General features: G+C 42.8%; 1 protein-coding gene across 11 annotated transcripts in view; it reads left to right on the forward strand.

Annotated features, from left to right (window-relative positions):
- LOC107270827 (FERM, ARHGEF and pleckstrin domain-containing protein 1) overlaps window positions 1-16,710 on the forward strand; it is a 33,006-nt gene that overhangs the window by 5,070 nt on the left and 11,226 nt on the right. For 5 of the 11 annotated variants that reach the window (XM_025088123.1, XM_015746165.2, XM_015746166.2 and 2 more), the window contains exons 3-11: window positions 483-587; window positions 682-904; window positions 1,329-1,452; window positions 1,545-1,632; window positions 1,727-1,882; window positions 1,969-2,129; window positions 2,227-2,301; window positions 4,204-4,334; window positions 4,757-4,981. In XM_025088123.1, the coding sequence (XP_024943891.1) occupies window positions 483-587; window positions 682-904; window positions 1,329-1,452; window positions 1,545-1,632; window positions 1,727-1,882; window positions 1,969-2,129; window positions 2,227-2,301; window positions 4,204-4,334; window positions 4,757-4,981 (1,288 nt within the window). The other 6 variants (XM_025088126.1, XM_025088127.1, XM_025088120.1 and 3 more) reach the window with 6 other exon arrangements.

A 16,710-nucleotide genomic window follows, 5' to 3' on the forward strand; every position in this document is an offset into this window, starting at 1 on the left:
GGCTATGATTCCACGGACGCTGCATCGTCGTCGCCCCTGACGACGATTGGTGTAACGCAGTTTAAAATACTAAATTGCTGTTCGCCCATTTCACCTTGACTGATTCACCCTCTTTCATGTAGCCCATCTGAAACTTTATATAATATTTCCACGAGGGTGAACTATTAGAGCACATAATGTATCAGCTATATCTTAACGCTTAGTGCACTATGTGCTATATATTGTCGGCGGCAAGATGCAGGCCGATATATCGATTTCCTCAACTCCTCCTGTAAAAAGGACACTGATATTTTACTCTGGACAAGAGTAATTCTTAACCCTTAACTGGTGTCATGACAAGAAAGTTACACTCCTAATGTAAAGATTTAACCTGAGTCCCAGGGACCCAAGACGCCAGTTAAGGGTTAATAAAGCTACTGTACGTCTCTTGCTGATATATTGGCAGTCGATTTGCTTGACAAGTCTTTTTCTTTATGTTACAGGCCAAAGCATTGGGCAGGGTACTGTTTGATCAAGTCTGCAAACAGCTGCACCTTTTGGAAGCTGATTATTTTGGACTCGAATATCAGGAAATGAACGGTACCAAAGTACGTCTTCTGGTAACATCTCTTTAAGAGTTTAAAGTATCCCCTGAATTGTGAAATAGAGATGTACAATAAAAGAAAATTCCTTGTTTTCTAGTACTGGCTCGATTTTGAGAAACCATTGTGCAGGCAAGTGGGGTTCTCGCTGGTCGATCCTCTCCTCAGGTTCTGCGTAAAGTTTTACACACCTGATCCTGCACAACTTGAAGAGGAGTTTACGAGATACTTGTACTGCTTGCAAATCAAACGTGATTTAGCCCAAGGCTTGTTACAGTGTAATGATAACACAGCAGCATTGATGGCAAGCTATATCGTACAGTGTAAGGAATTTTCGTATTTATCTATATAACAAATTATTTCCTTAAATGTTGATTATCGATGTTTAAAAAAAAAGAGCATGACAGTGTATATTAATCGTTATCAAATTGTTACATGGAGTGCCAATATGACTATTGCTTGATAACGTTTTCGTCAAAAAACTATAATGATGTAAGAGGCACGGAAGGCTTGATTATGCCAATCTAAGCACAATTGGCTCATTGTCACGAGTCATTGTAGAAACATTGGTTTTCATAACTCGTACTCTACCGGTTGTGACGAAAGAGCTGTTAAAACTGTGCACGTTTTATAACAATTGGTCCTTGGATGGGGCTCCTTAATGGAGCGTCACGTAGTTTAAGGATCGAATGCAATTATTACACGTAAATGAATGAATAAATTGATAAGATCGTTCTCTGTTGTTAGCTGAATGTGGTGACTACGTTGTAGAGGACTATCCGGATCATACCTATTTGTCAGTCTTCAAGTTCGTGCCACATCAGGATCAAGAATTCGAACGGCGTATAATGGAGAATCACAAAAAACATGCGTAAGGATTCCAATGGAATTATGATAATTAGAATACCTGTTTAATATGTCAGTTGATATTCTTAATTTTTATTTATCAATCATGACTAACAGGGGACAATCACCAGCGGAAGCGGACGTCAATCTTTTGGAAACTGCACGACGCTGTGAACTCTACGGGATGAAGATGCATCCCGCGAAGGTCCGGTTTATTTCATATAAATAATTCATTCTTGCCTAACATTTTTTCTCTTGCCAGAGAAAGTCGTAGTTCATCATTGTTTTATCTATTTTAGGATCACGAAGGTGTGCCGCTCAATCTGGCCGTGGCACATATGGGCATTGTGGTTTTCCAAAATTACACTAAAATAAACACATTCAGCTGGGCGAAGATCAGAAAGATCAGTTTCAAAAGGAAACGATTTCTTATCAAGTTGCATCCGGAAGGCTATGTAAGTTCAAAGAACTTTAGTGCTTCCTATCCATTATTTTCATTGTTATCTTAAATTCATTGTCTCTCCTCGATTTCCTGCTTCAGGGCTACTATAAGGACACTGTCGAGTTCTTCTTCGAGGGCCGTAACGAGTGCAAGAACTTTTGGAAGAAGTGTGTCGAGAATCACGGCTTCTTCCGTTGTTCCGTAGTGAAGCGTGTTGTACGGCAGAAAACAAGAGTGCTCAGTCGTGGCTCATCATTCAGGTATCTATCTCTGAATGGTACAGCACGGGTATATTTATACCATAAAAAAAAAAGAAAAAAAAAATCAAAAATCTACACGTTATTCTTTAACATTCAGGTATAGCGGCAAGACCCAAAAGCAAATAGTGGAATTTGTGCGCGACAACTACGTGAAAAGACAAACATTTGAAAGGTGAGTTTCGTCCATTGAAGCACTGGCGAAGCCGTATGAGATATTTGAAAGAAATTCCGAACACGTCAGTATTTCGTAGGTAGTGCATGCGTACCATTGCGTATATAAAGTTGCCCCCCACCCACCCACCACCTCATCAGATGTTGGTTTGAATCATTAAGATTTTAATTAATGTGCGCACCAATCTTGTGGATAAGAACGGGAGGTGGCACGGTCTTGCTTTTGCCGGGACACGAGTCGGTATTTCCAAACCTTTTTTTTCTTCTTTTTTCTTAAAAGTCACAAAAAGTCGCGAAGCACCTCGCGACAAGCTACGTGCGTACAGCTGTATTTAGTGTCTTTGAAAATGACTGATGAAAGACGTAACAAGGACAAAAAAATATACAATCTCTCGTTTACTTGTGTAACTTTGTTTCCGTTCGTCAGTGTTGCCTGCTCAGACAGAGATTGCGGGGAGTCAGGCTCACCATCAGGCACGATGAACCCGAATGATCGATGTACCCTATAATCTAAATAATTTAATAATTGCCTCATCGATGTGATCCTTAACGTCACTGTACAGTAATCACACTTCACCACCTTTGCCAAAAGTCCCCATCCCGCCGAACAGATACATACGTACGTATAGGGCCCACGATTCATAATAGCCGGTAGTTTCTCTGTACGATAGAACACATAAAAATGACTTATCGCACCAATTACAATTTTTGCAATTGTATATACATATATATAATTACAATTATCTTTATAACGAACAGAATAATTATAAAAAATACTTTTTTCCTTTCGTGGATCACTGTGGACGATTATCAAGATATCACGTGAATCCCTGTAAATCGTATTCGTTCGCGTGCAAATGAAAAGTATCACTTATTTAATACGTACAATGTATGTGTATTGTTATACAGACTTATTCAATGAAATCATGTGAATTAGGTTTTGACAGGAGTCCATGCTACTGTTTCTTGTGTAATTGATATTTCATAATATTATTATACGTGCTTCAGACGGTTGTATGATAGCTGTAAAATCTAATTGGTAGGTTTGAACTGAATGATCATGTATATTGGACACGCTGTAGGCTTTCTGAGCGTTTCCTTTGGACGAGCATGCAAAGTTTAACGGTATCGTGGTTCTCACGTCTATCGTTCGCGGTGCATCGACCTTCGTTCATTTGATTTACGATCATTCCATATAATGACGTTCGAGTCCCTTTATATATGTAACACGTTTAACCGACAGGAATACGAGTGAAGAAGATTTGCCGCACTCTATTGAAATCTATTCAGTCTCATTGTTCGAGAATCGATAATTCGCATGGTTACCAAGAGAATTGAATTCAGCTGCTCTGTCATACGTAGAGATAAAGATAGGCGGGAAAAACGTAAGAAAAAGACAATTAAATTTATTAAGAACCACGAAAAGCTGTTTGAAGTAACATATCTCAATAGAGGACTAAGGAATTAGAATTTTTAAATAAAAATTTCCCAATCGCAATCCGTAACGTTAAAGATGCACATTCAGTATATAAACTTAGGCACACATGCCACGTGTCAGCGTGGACCCATACTCTAAACAATATTTGATGAAAATGAATTAAATTTAATAATTTTTCTATTGTCACCGGGTCTATACTATATACATTACACTATAGTACACAGATGGAAGTTTCACAAGGTAAAGGAGGTTCAAGGAGGACAAAGAAGATATTTAATGAGATTCTAAAAAAAGAAAAAATATAATTAAGAAGCGTAACGAGGGAAAGGTGTGAAGGAGATAAATAATGAGAAGAAACTATATGAAGTGAAAAGATAATGGGAGAAAAAGAACCCAATGTCCCAGACGAGCTTGTCATTTGGCAGCGTAGGTCTGATGCTGAACTTGACTCTCTCTTGCTCGCAGGTCCAATTCGTTCCGGCAGACTAGCGGTGGTAGGGCATTGCAGGGCTCCGATGGGGCAGGCTATCGTGATACTCTCCCAATGGGCTGCTCCAGCATCTCTGCCCATCCACTCCTGCCCCTCGGCGACCCCGGTATGTACCACGACCGACACCAACCACCACACAAAATGCTTTATTTATTTATTTTCTATTAATTTTATTTCTTCTCCTTTCCAAGTTCTTTCCTTTAATTTTGTCAGTATCGTATAACTATCTCACTCTTATAACGAACTGTCCTATCGTAGAGTAGTGGTATAATGTATCGTCAGTAGGATATGCTTATACATTTATTTGATTCGATATATTGTGAAAAATTTATTAGAAAAAAAAAAAAGAAAAAAAAAATGAGAAAGAGGGGAGAGCTGCCAATTTCAAAGTGCTCTCGACTCTCGTGGGATTACATTGGTAAATGGCTTATGACGCTTTATCGTCGGACCATTCGTCGCTTGTGAGCTTGAGGTTGCTCCTGGGCTAGATTGGAAACGATGATCTTGAGGCATCTGACTCGATTTCAGCACTGGCAACGCCGGCTCTATCTCTGTCATGCGGCTCGATGACACTGGATTCTCCGACGACTGTGACGAGTGTCTCGATGGGAGGGACGAGTCACCGTCGCGACGACACAGCTATGTCCTTTCGGACGCTCACCTCTATAGACGTCCATTCGCCGGCCACCCCCAGCCAGGGCCCAGCGCTGCGTCAGTCCCATGCTACCAGTCAACAACGGATTTCATCAACAGGTCGTATCAGCCCCTCTAACAGCAGTCCTCCTGAATTCCCACCACCGCGACCCATGCCCCGACATCCTTGGCAGCGTTCGGCAAGCTGCCGTGAACTGTACGCGTCTAGCTTCGAGGATTCGGGCAAGGCGAGGCCGAAGAGCGAGAAGCCAGCCGGTGGCAAGCCGCTCCTCGAGACCTTTCAGTTGCCCTCCCAGGGCGAACTCGATAATCCCGTGACGCGTTACGACGAGAGTAACCGATCGTATAGCGCGGCAAGCTCAAAGTTACCCTCGTTAGATCACGACTCCGTGCCGGAGAAGGTCTACAGTAGCTCCTATCCAGGTACGTCCTCGTTGTCCACCGAATCGGGACACGAGGAGTCCGGACCAGTTGGAGATTTGTCCCACGACGACCTGTCCCACGATTCCTACGAGCTTCTGGAACGCGAGCAGGAGTTTGAGTATCCGGAATCGTACTCGAGTCCGCGGGACGATAACGAGCCCATCTCGGACAACTCGGACGAGGGTATCGAGCACGAGATGTTCCAGATGGACTCGGAGACAGACTCCTTCGTGAAGCATAGATCGATAAAGTCTACCGATAAGCAACACTTCAAATCCGTGCTCGCTGATCTTAAGAACGTCAAATCCAAGTCCATCGATCGGTACTCAGCCCCCCCTGGTAAGGGTGACGCGGATCACGTCGTCACTGAGTCTAGGATCCAAAGATCTAATACGCAGATAGAACGTAAGTTCGAGACCAGACACGCGAATTCCATAGAGCAACAGAGAAAGAGCCTGCTGCCGCATCAGGATTCTAACAGTCGTAAGGACCCTTTGATAATTCAGGTACAGAAACAGAAGATGACGCTCCTTAACGAGATTAAGAATCTCAAGCCCAAGTACAAGATCACACACGTAGATTCGGAGGTGCTTAGGGACGAAGGTATAATGCGTCCGAAGTCAAGGATCGACGATGACCTCAGTCCGTTGGATCCCGAGAGGACCATCCTGGATCAGAATAATCGCGGTAGGACCATGCGGGCCAGGAGTATAGCTAGCCTCGAGGACGATTTGCCAAGACATTACGTAGAGACCGGTAGTCTAGGTAGAGGTCACAAGTCCCGGGAGAGAAAGACGCGCGAGACGGAGGCGAAGATGGAGAAGCTCTTGAGCAAGATGCAGGAGAAGGAGCGCAGGAGTATAGAGAGGGAGGAGAGAAAGCGGGTGGAGCGGGAGAATTCCCGGGAAATTCGTAGAATGGAAAAGGCCGACTCGCGCGAGCGTCGATCGATCGAGAGATTGGATTTGCGCGAGCGACGTAGCATGGAGCGTCTAGATTCGCGCGAATTGCGCAGGAGCATCGAGAGATTGAATTCGCGGGAGAGAAGTTACGAGAGGCTCGATTCCGCCAAGGAACGCAGCAGCCTCAATCGCGCTACGGATCCCCGTGGGAAGAGCATCGAGCGATCGGACTCGCGCGAGTTGCGCAAGAGCATGGAGAGTCTTGAGCGGGACTCGAGAAGTTGCGGCAACGTAACTCGACGTGCCGACTCGAGGGAACGCAAAGAGCGCAGCGTCGAGAGGCTCGATTCTCGGGGGTCCCCCAGGAGTCCAGGTCGACCTGGTCTCGATTGCGAGCAACGTCACACACTGGAACGCTTCGATTCTGGCAGCAGAAGTCCGTTCGAGCATTTGCCGTTGCGCGAGTCGAGAGGTAAGAGCGTCGAGCGATTGGATTCCAAAGAGCGACCAACTTTTGATTTCGATCCGAGGACTATTGAGCGCTTAAGTTCGCTCGAGCGGCGCGACTCGAAGGAGAGAGTGCAGGAGAGACGTAGGAGCGGCGAGAGGAGAAGCATGGAGAAATTGGATTCGTGGGAGCGTAGGAGCATGGAGCGGTTGGACAGGGGCAGCTTGGACGTCAGACGTAGCAGCGAGAGATTGGACTGCAGCAAGGAGACTAGGAGGTGCAAGACAAAGCCTGAGAGAGGCAAGTCTGATGAGAAGCCACGAGAGAGAGATGATTGGAAGAGCCTGGAGAGAGCGAGAAAGGATGACGAGCGGAGAGAACGGGAGAGACAGTCTAGGCTCTTTATGGAATCTAGAACTGAGACTGTTATTGGAATACCCAATGAGATGGATTCGAAAATCAAGGCAGTCTTCACTGAATACGATCCAAAAGTCATTGGCGGTGTTGTTCTTGGGTTTGATGACACTGCATTGCCAGCGCATACTCCTGTTGAGAGAACTAAGAGCGATCCCAATCCTGCCAGACAAAGGATAGGATCCAATAGCAAAAGACATATGTTGACACATCAGAAGTCTATTGATCTGACACCTGCTGGCTCTGGGGACGAGGATCCTTTTTCTGACAGTGTTCCAAAGTCTAACGTGGAGATTCCTTATACTTTGCACAAAAGACATGTCATGAATGGCACTGCCTCTGATGAAAAATCTGAATCGGATAGTGGCAAAACTTCTAAGACTGCTAAGGCCTTACCGAAGGATTTACCCAAGTTGCCTTTGAAGACTGTCACTGACGTGTCCTGCTTGGACCTAACTAAAATCGCGTCCACGGAGAAAACAGTGGCAACTTTGTCACCGGATCGACCAAGGAGTATTCTGATCAGTCCTGATAAACCAAGGAGTATTTTGATTAGTCCCGATAAGCAGAGAAGTACTCTTAGTCCTACTTCAAAAGTCTCACCTGTTGATCAGAATAGTATTGTTTCTAGTTTTTCACCGATTGATAAGAGTCCGTCGAGGGAAATTCCGAGCTATGACAAATGCTCTAACAAGTCTAATTCGTTGGTAAGGGCCAGATCTGATGCCTCTTTTGTTGATAGATCGAAATCTCCTAGTTTGGATAAAAAGACTTTGTTGTCACCTGTTGAACCCAGTGTTACTATTATTTCAGCGATTGAGAAAAGATCACCGAAACTTTCTCCAAACGAGGCTGGGGTGACAATCATATCTATGATTGAAAAGAGAAAACCTGAATCTGGAACCAGGAGTCCTGGCACCTTGGAGAAGACGCACTCCAGGGAGAAAGCTGCTATTAACTTTGCTGATGTCGTTGGCATGGAGATCAAACAGGAACTGGAGAGACGCGAAAAGGAGAAATTGAAAGTTCCTGAGGACGGTCTGGAGAAGCAGGATAGTATTGAAAAAATTCCATTGCCTGAAATTCCTGTGAAAAATGTTGATCAGGAAGAATCGCCGTTACCAGTAAAACAGGGAGTTACCGAGAAGCGTGCAGAAGTTCTGGAAAAATCTATAGTGCCCGAAAAGCCACCATTGCCACCGAAACAAAATTTACTTGCAAAACAGGGTTTGTCAGAACAGTCCTCAAGGAAGAGCGAAATGACTACTTCACCGGAGGCTGATAAATCAAACCGAAATGATATTCCTGGAAAATCCGAAGAGTCTAATGAAAAATCGAAGTTACCAGAAAAACCTAGTATTCCAGAGAAAACTAAGCGTATCTTGGACAGAATAGAATCGCGATTTACAGAAATCTCTAAAAATTCACCTACGAAAGTATCCCGGCCCAAAATCATTGACACTGGATACGATGACTTCGTAGATCCCGTAGCAGATCTGCCATTGGACGAAGTACCAGTGAAACCAGCTTTAGAATTAGATAGTCTCAAAGTTCCCGAATTTACACCATTCATGTTGAGACCGCATGCTGAGCCATTAAGATCAAAATCATTATCATTGGCCGAAGATAAAGCACCGATAGACACTTTACTATCACCTGAAGTGGAAAACAAGCACTTCGTACAAGATATATCGCCAAAGAGAGCGAAGAAGATGAAATCCGAGCCGAAAAAGGATTTTAAGAAGCAATCAAAATCGTTGGAGGCCGATAAACCGCCATTGAAAAAAACAGGATCGAAGGAATCGCGCACGTCCCCAGCAAGTTCAAAGATTGACAAGTCAAAATTGAAACTGGGTGAGATGCCGCAGGAAATAATCATAATAGACTCCACCGATGTGGCTCCAGAGGTGAGCATAGTACAGAAAGGAAGATCAAAGTCCGTCACTAAACTGTCTGACAGGTCATTCTCTACGTCAAAGGAAGAAAAGGAAGAATCAAAGAAGCCAAGAGCAAAATCAGCTTCGGTCGACGACGACATGATAAAGGGTTCTGGAAATTTAAAGAGCGATAAACCACGACCAAAGTCCCTAGGAATTTCCAAGAGTCTAGGGAGTACAGAAAAGAAGGATTCTCTAGAGAAAATATCACCAAAGAGAACAACCAGTGTGAAGTCGACAGTGAAAACCAATTCAGTCAAGCCTGAGTCATCAAAATTAATGACTCCGACAAAGGCAGACCCAAAACCTGAGGAGTCAAGATCAGAGATCAAGTCTGACTCCGATGCGGATCAATCGAGTGACTTAAGGCGATCAAGCACAGACAAGAGAAAGGATTCAAAAGTGGAAACGAAGTCCGATTCGGATGCTGATCAATCGTCTGATCCAAAACGATCAAAGCCTGACAGAAAAAAAGACACTAGGAAAGCAGTATCGGGTCAAGAACTAGCACAGTCCCCAATAGTCTTAAGGAAACCTGGACAGAGTCCTGTGCTCTTTGCAAGAGCTCGTCTTGGGCTGTCAGAAGGAAGTGGAATGGGTGCTCTAAAGAGGCAAAGTGTGACATTGTCGCCAACTGCTCAACGTAGAGCAAAATCCCTAGATGCTCCAGTGATTTCTGTCCACAGATTACCACCAGCGAATGCATTTTCTAGCAAGGATGACACGGTAGATGTAAGTGAGGGAGTGGAGGATCAGGAAAATGGATCGGATGAAAATGTGGAGGCCAATCAGGTATCAAAGCCACAATCGATACAAATGGAAGCATCGCCCAATCACAAATCAGACAGTACCGATCACACGACCATACCGGAATTTTGCACGGATTCTCTATCTGTAACAGAAACATCAGCACAGTATTTGGAATCGCCGTTGACTGAGTGTAATGAAATTGTCACGTGTCCTGATTTAATTCCTTATGAACAAGAAGTTCAATTGCAGTTCATGCGTGACTCAACAGAGATCAGCGAACCGAAATCATTGCCTGAGACGACAAAATTCATCGATCAAAGCTCAGCCGAATCAGGAACCGAACCAGAGCCGCAACAAGAGGCGACGGAGGTGAAGTCAGATAAAATTAGTCGTTCTACCAGACCAAGTAAATTGGAAAGAGTCGGTACCCTGGATTTCAGTAGGCACAGGAGATCAAAGTCTGAATTTTCTAGTGGAACTGATAGTTCTGATGGCGAGAGACATGGTGGACAAGTAAAAATGTCGATTGATCAAAATTCATATAAAAAAGAGACATTTTTAGAATCGAGTTCAAGAAGTTCTACAGATAAGGATGAACCTCCTAACGTGATGGTATCCAGTGAAATCAACGTCGTCTTACCTGAGATAGATGACTTCAATCAGGATAACAAACAGGATATGGTAAAGTCACCGATTCAAATATCAATTGAAGAATGCTCTGACGAAGAGATTCCTCGCAGTGACCAGGAAGATGAATTGCAAGAGACATTTCACGTTGACATAAAAGAAAAGAAAAGATTGGATTCTGGTGATACAAGCGAAGACACTCTGGATGCCCTGGATACCCAGGTGCAGGTGCAGGGCGCAGACAGTGAACTAAGTTCACCGGATTATGGCGCTGACAAAATGGATGAGAAGACCTTAGTAGAGGTCGAGCTTACTCCGGAGTACCTGGATATGAAGAAAGAGGATGAGGAAGGCGCCGAGGAATTACCGGAGGATGAACCTGCCGATAAGGAAGCTAAGGACGTCCTGGATAATAATAGATTGTCAATAGATAGGAAATTGAGGTTGAGCACAGAACGTTCACGAAGTGAGGAAACGAATACGTGGACCCCGGATAGAGAGGATCCGGACTCTAGTTCCTGCTCCATTGCTCGTCCTCTGGGAATCGGTCAGATCCAGCCGATAATCGATCGTCGTGAAATCGCCATGATAAAGGAGTCCCGTAAAGAAGGTTCAATGGAAGAAGAAAGCAGCAGCGGTTCTCATCCAGCGCCAAAAGTTGAACTCAGCTCAACCTGGAAGCCATTCCCACTGGAGAGTTCAGGCAGTTCGAGTCTGGAGGAAGGATGGCTTCCGCAAGATGACAACAATCAACCACAATCCCAATCGGAGGACAGCAATGGACAGAACGAAGATAGCTTTCAGGAAGATCTAGCAGATTTCTCAGTCGGGTTTGGATACGCAATAGGCCCTGAAATCCTGGCGAATTATGGCTGTGCTTTTTCATTATCCAGAACGTTATCCAGGATATCAGAAAGATCAACAACTTCGGAACAAGATAAAAGCGACCTGGAGGATTCTTTTAAGCCAAGCTCCAGATCACCGAGTCTAGACGACGAGTCTCTGATGTCCAGTGATCATCAACCTTCTCTATCCTCAGATCCCCCATCGGGAACAGCGTTACCTTCTGTATCAGATGACCGTAGAACTTCATCCGAACTCCCGGATATACCCATCGACATAGTAAATACTCAGGAGGATGAAGCGAGGTCTCCCAAAGTCAAGTCTAAGCTACAACTTCAAGCTTCTGAAGATTGGCCATCGCCACCAAGCTCGCCCTTATTCGATACCCCAGTGGTGAGTCACGTGGAGACCTTCTACATGGAAATAAAACCGGAAGAAGCTGTCAAGGTGATGGTGACTGACAGTACAGATACTCCGGAACGTGTAGATCATGACAGCGACTCGAGCGATGAAAATCGTACGCTTCACGATGATCTTCATTCGACGCTTCTCGAAGACGGTCAGAGTTCCGCTTCAGCAACGACAGTGGATGGTACAATAAAGATTGCAGTGAAGCCAAAATCAAATTCATACATAACGGGTTCCTCTCATAGCGAGGACACTTCGATGGGACTGTCAATGTCAGAATGGTCAAGTTCAAATAATACCGTACGTCAATTCTGTCAATATTCTGGTACCAAGTCCGATGATAATTCTTTAGCCGAACTAGGAGCATCCATATCAGACTGGTCAGGCAGCACAACCGTAATACCACAACAGTATTACTCAGCAGTAGGCACAGAAAAGAGTCAAAGTGACACGACAACGTCAGAGAAGAGTGTCACCAGCATGAGGCCAAATTCAAAGTGTCAACGGGAGTCCAATACCAACGACAGCCCACCAGTTTTTGAGCAATCCGGAAACGTGATATTGGACGAGGGTCAATTCGATTACGAAGCTCAGTTCGACGGACGGCAATTTGATTCAGGCAACGAACCGGAAGAGACGGAGAAGGTGGACGAGGACGAAGCAGCAGAATTCGACGAGGCACGTAAGTTCGTTGAAAGTCAATTTGACAAGCATCAGTACGACGAAGATCAGTCAAACAAATCAGCATTCGCCGATATATCACCACCGCGAATCACTTTCCATGCCGAGGACTACGATAACCATATTGAATTCACAGAACTTCCAGATATACCCGGACCGATACCAGAAGAGGACGAGGAGGAGCAGCTGTACGATAATGTACCGGCGATGAAGTATTCAAGCAGTGATCAAGTGAGAATGGAGGTGACTAGAGGTGACTCGTACGAGGACATGCACGAGCGCTACGCCAGTTTAGCGTCCTCGACCCGATACGAGTACGACGAGGATCGGGTCTCCTACGAGGATCAGAAAACCCTGGAGGCAAAACTGCAGAAGCGTTTCGAAGAGAAGCCATTAAATAGATTCGAGCGCGGCTACTCGGAACCGGTTTACGATCAAAGGCACGGCACGAGGTCTACAGAGCGGCCTGTTATCGTACCGATAAGAGCAAAATCGACGCCGTATTATTCAACGACGAGTCTCAGTGGTGAATCCACCACGTCAAGTCCACCGATGCAAGTCAAGGCACAAATTCGAACGAAGACAATGACATACTCTTCCAGTAGGAGTCCTCAGAGTGAGGGTGACACTTCATCCAGTATGGACAGTCCTGGACATACCCCAGAACCTAGAGCGTTCAGGAGGAAGAGACAGCAGAATATCAAGCGACGGCATCGTGTTGTCGTTGACCTCGAGGTTAAGGGTGGACACCACATTGTCTCCAGTACCGACTCCAGCTTCGACGTGGCTAACATACCACCGCCTCTTCTAACCGAACAAAGCGTTGACATCGATGACGATGAATTGTCTGACTCCAAGAACAACGAGCAGTGCCAAAAACGGCGCTGAAGTTCCTTCGTATGATCAGGTCGCCACTAGCTCCGCCTATTAGACAGGAAGTGAGGATTCGATGATCTTTTTTCTTTTCTTCTTTCTTTCTAGTCATTCTACGTGCATCCTATTCAGGCGTCTAAACTAAATTTAAATTATTCCACTGATCAAGAAGACTAGTCACTGAAGAATTATCATACTCTCCATATACGTACATAAGAGTAACGTGGAATTGATACTGACTTACACGTGTCGTACATAGCACAAGCAATCGGTGCATTAGAATTGATTAGGATGATCAAGTTGTACAAAGGGAATGGCGTTTCCGGATTAATCTATTAATAATACCGTATGCTGTCCTCCGGTTAGGAATCGCGTATTTTTGAGTAACGTGAAAATCGGTTGTCACGTTAAATACGTTTATTTAGTAATTAACGGTTCGGGTAACTGGGATAGTCGCGAGCGATGAATAACGATTAGAGTTGCGCGAGGTTAGGACTTGTAAGGAGGGAATCTAATTGAATTCTTGATAGCACGAGGTATCCGACTTAATGATTATTGTTGATTGCGCGCAAATTGATGAGATAGGAATAAGATAGAGGGTTAGAGAGAAAGACAGAATACTTTTAGACGTAGTCAATAGGGATAATAGTATTTGTTATACGCGTTCTTAGAGAGATCTAAATCTTCATTTTAATGCGATTACTTATTAAAGTCTATTACATAAACGATTAAGACTTTACGTATTATTTCGTAGCTGAGGGAGTATTACCGATGAACAAGACTTGTGCAATGCTTTATTGATAATTGTCATGTTAAATAATTATTCTAGTCGTACACTATAAATGATATATTTAAATATCTATATAAAAAAAAATTAATTACGAATTACGACGACGATAACGATGACGATTATGATGATGATCATCAAGGATTAGGATACGGGAATAATTATCTATATGGACGTTAATGATTCGAGCGATTTGATCGTGCCATACGATTTCAGTTTACGAGGATGACAATCATCGCGCGAGCTCTTTACTAATGGAAAAAAAAAGAATTTAAAAATATGTCAACTGATAAAAAAGGCGCCTCTTGATTACGTTACCGAATCGTTTCGACACGAAGGATAATTCAGGCAAACGAATAATTTCGCCGTCTAGTCCTTTGTTCATGTCTCTAGAGAAAATGTGGGTGAACGTTGCTCAAAGTAGATTTTTAAAAAGTTAACAAAGGAAGTCAAGTATTATATCGATCTCACTAGGATTCTTCCGTTCGAAATTATGGAATTGCAATAGTTAGAGGGGAATAATTTTATTGGATAAACGAAAAAAAATAAATAAAATGTGGACACGTGTCGGCCAGTGAGACGAGATAAATTGATAGGACGACAAATACTTCTTGTTTACGTTGTCCTTTTGTGAGAGATGAAAAAAAAGGAAATATTAAAAAAAAAAGAGAAGTTTTCATCGAAAATGTCCCATTGATTTCAGCTTGTATCGTGCCTAGTTTTTATACCGTTTCCATTGTAACGACTTTTTAATATACGAAGATCGACGTTAAAAGTGAAGAAAAAAATAGACAAAAGATAAAGGAGGTACGAAAAGACGAGAAATACGTAAACAAGCGGTAATTTCGACAGGCTGTATTGAGATCGAATAAGTCAGATTGGAATTAAATAATAATTTCCCGGGCATTACTTGAATGGTCGACGTGCATTGAAATTTGGAGAAATTCATACGTGCGAGGGTAGAAATAACTGCAAGGAGAGGGTTGAACGCATGAGAGAGAAAAGAATAGAAATCGAATGGAAGAGATTTAATCTTAATAAGGAAAAAGAAAAAAAAAACTTTAATAAAACGAATGAATATGGCATTTCACTGCTAATCGTTAAATGCGCATGCGCGTAGCGAATGAACTCCTGGCACTAAATTTATTAATGATAAATCAATCGAAATACTCGTCTAGATAGGTGATACACGTTGTATACATACATAATAATAATTATGTAAAACGACTCAATTGACGTAGTTTTCGAATGAGTAGATTTAATTAATTAAATAATATTATATAATTATCATAATATCGCGATCGAGTTGCGATTAACGTATCCAGTAGTGATTTTGGCATACTCGCGTAGAACGAAAATTGCGTAATTAAAACTAAGAGATTCTCGGGTATAAACGATTTTTTGCTAATCTTTACAAACGCAGAAACGTAAAAGCGTTATCCCACACGTTCTCGATTTCTCGTAGTAGAATCCTTAAGAGAAAGGAAAACCTTATTACCAGAGAGTTTAATATTCTCACGGTAGACGAACGAAGGTAATGCGCATGCGTGTATCGAGACGCGGGACGTTTAAAAAAGTTTTCAAAATATACTGCTAGATATAAATTACAATTTTGTTCGGGGGACCGGTCTCGGTACGAACCGCGCGTTTAAATTGGAAAGAATTTTCAAAAAGAAAAGTCGATTCCCAAAATGTTATATAGAGACCTAGAAACGGGTTGAGATAACGATAAAGGTAAAAAAAAAAAGAAAATGAAATACGTCACAGGATATTAAAGCGCAGGAACGTTGAAAAAGAAAATTTACCTCGCTGTGCGATATTATTTCCCCCTTTTTCGGTATCTTTCTTTTTTACTTACAAACGAATATTAATAGTCGTTTCGATAATGTATTAGGAGATTTGTAGTATTTAACAATTTTTAAAATGGTTATCTAGACATATACCCCCCCTCCCTTCTTCCAACTCACTATTTCCCTCCCTCCCTCCCCACCCTCACTCACCCACTCATATGCATTTGAAATTAAGGGTAGTTCGTAATAACAAGTCATTTTTACGAATACACGTAATTGCAAGGCGGCATTTATTAAATGATAATATTCGCGCGCACACATTACATACATACATTACAGGTACCTATTATAACGTAGTGTACTCGTACGATTATACGTATAAATCTATATATATAAATATATATATAAATATACACATATTAGACAGGGACAGGATTATCAAAAAAGTATACATATGGATAATCAAATGAAAAAATAAGGCGCTGAGTGCCGACGTCACGATGGAATTTTACCTCCGTGTGTCAATGTTCGTCGCGATTTTTGTTTGAGTGAAAAATTTTGAAAAATTTCAAATTTCCAATCGCGCGATGTCATGAAATAAAACGTGGAAGAAAAACGAACACGGACGCGAGGCGTAGCCAAAGCCCTTGACAGAAGGAACGCGGAAATGGGATATTTCACTCGAGAAACGCGGAACGACGAGAAAAGGAATGGAACGTGAAAAATTAGTTGTTAGGCTGTTGAAAGAAGAAAAAAGAAAGAGTATCGTTAAACGCTGTTTTAGGATTGAAACACGTGTCTGCTAGACGTGCTAAGTATCGATCTTTCATCTTCGAGTTTTGTTAATCGCAAACTTCATCGTTTACTCTGATAGAAATTTGAACTCTGAATGAAATTTCTACCAAGGTATCTCTCTCGTTATCTTCCTTAGTTTCATTATCGTTG

Source organism: Cephus cinctus, unplaced genomic scaffold (assembly GCF_000341935.2).
Source record: "Cephus cinctus unplaced genomic scaffold, Ccin1 Ccin1_scaffold0839, whole genome shotgun sequence".
Classification (NCBI taxonomy): Eukaryota; Metazoa; Arthropoda; class Insecta; order Hymenoptera; family Cephidae; genus Cephus; species Cephus cinctus.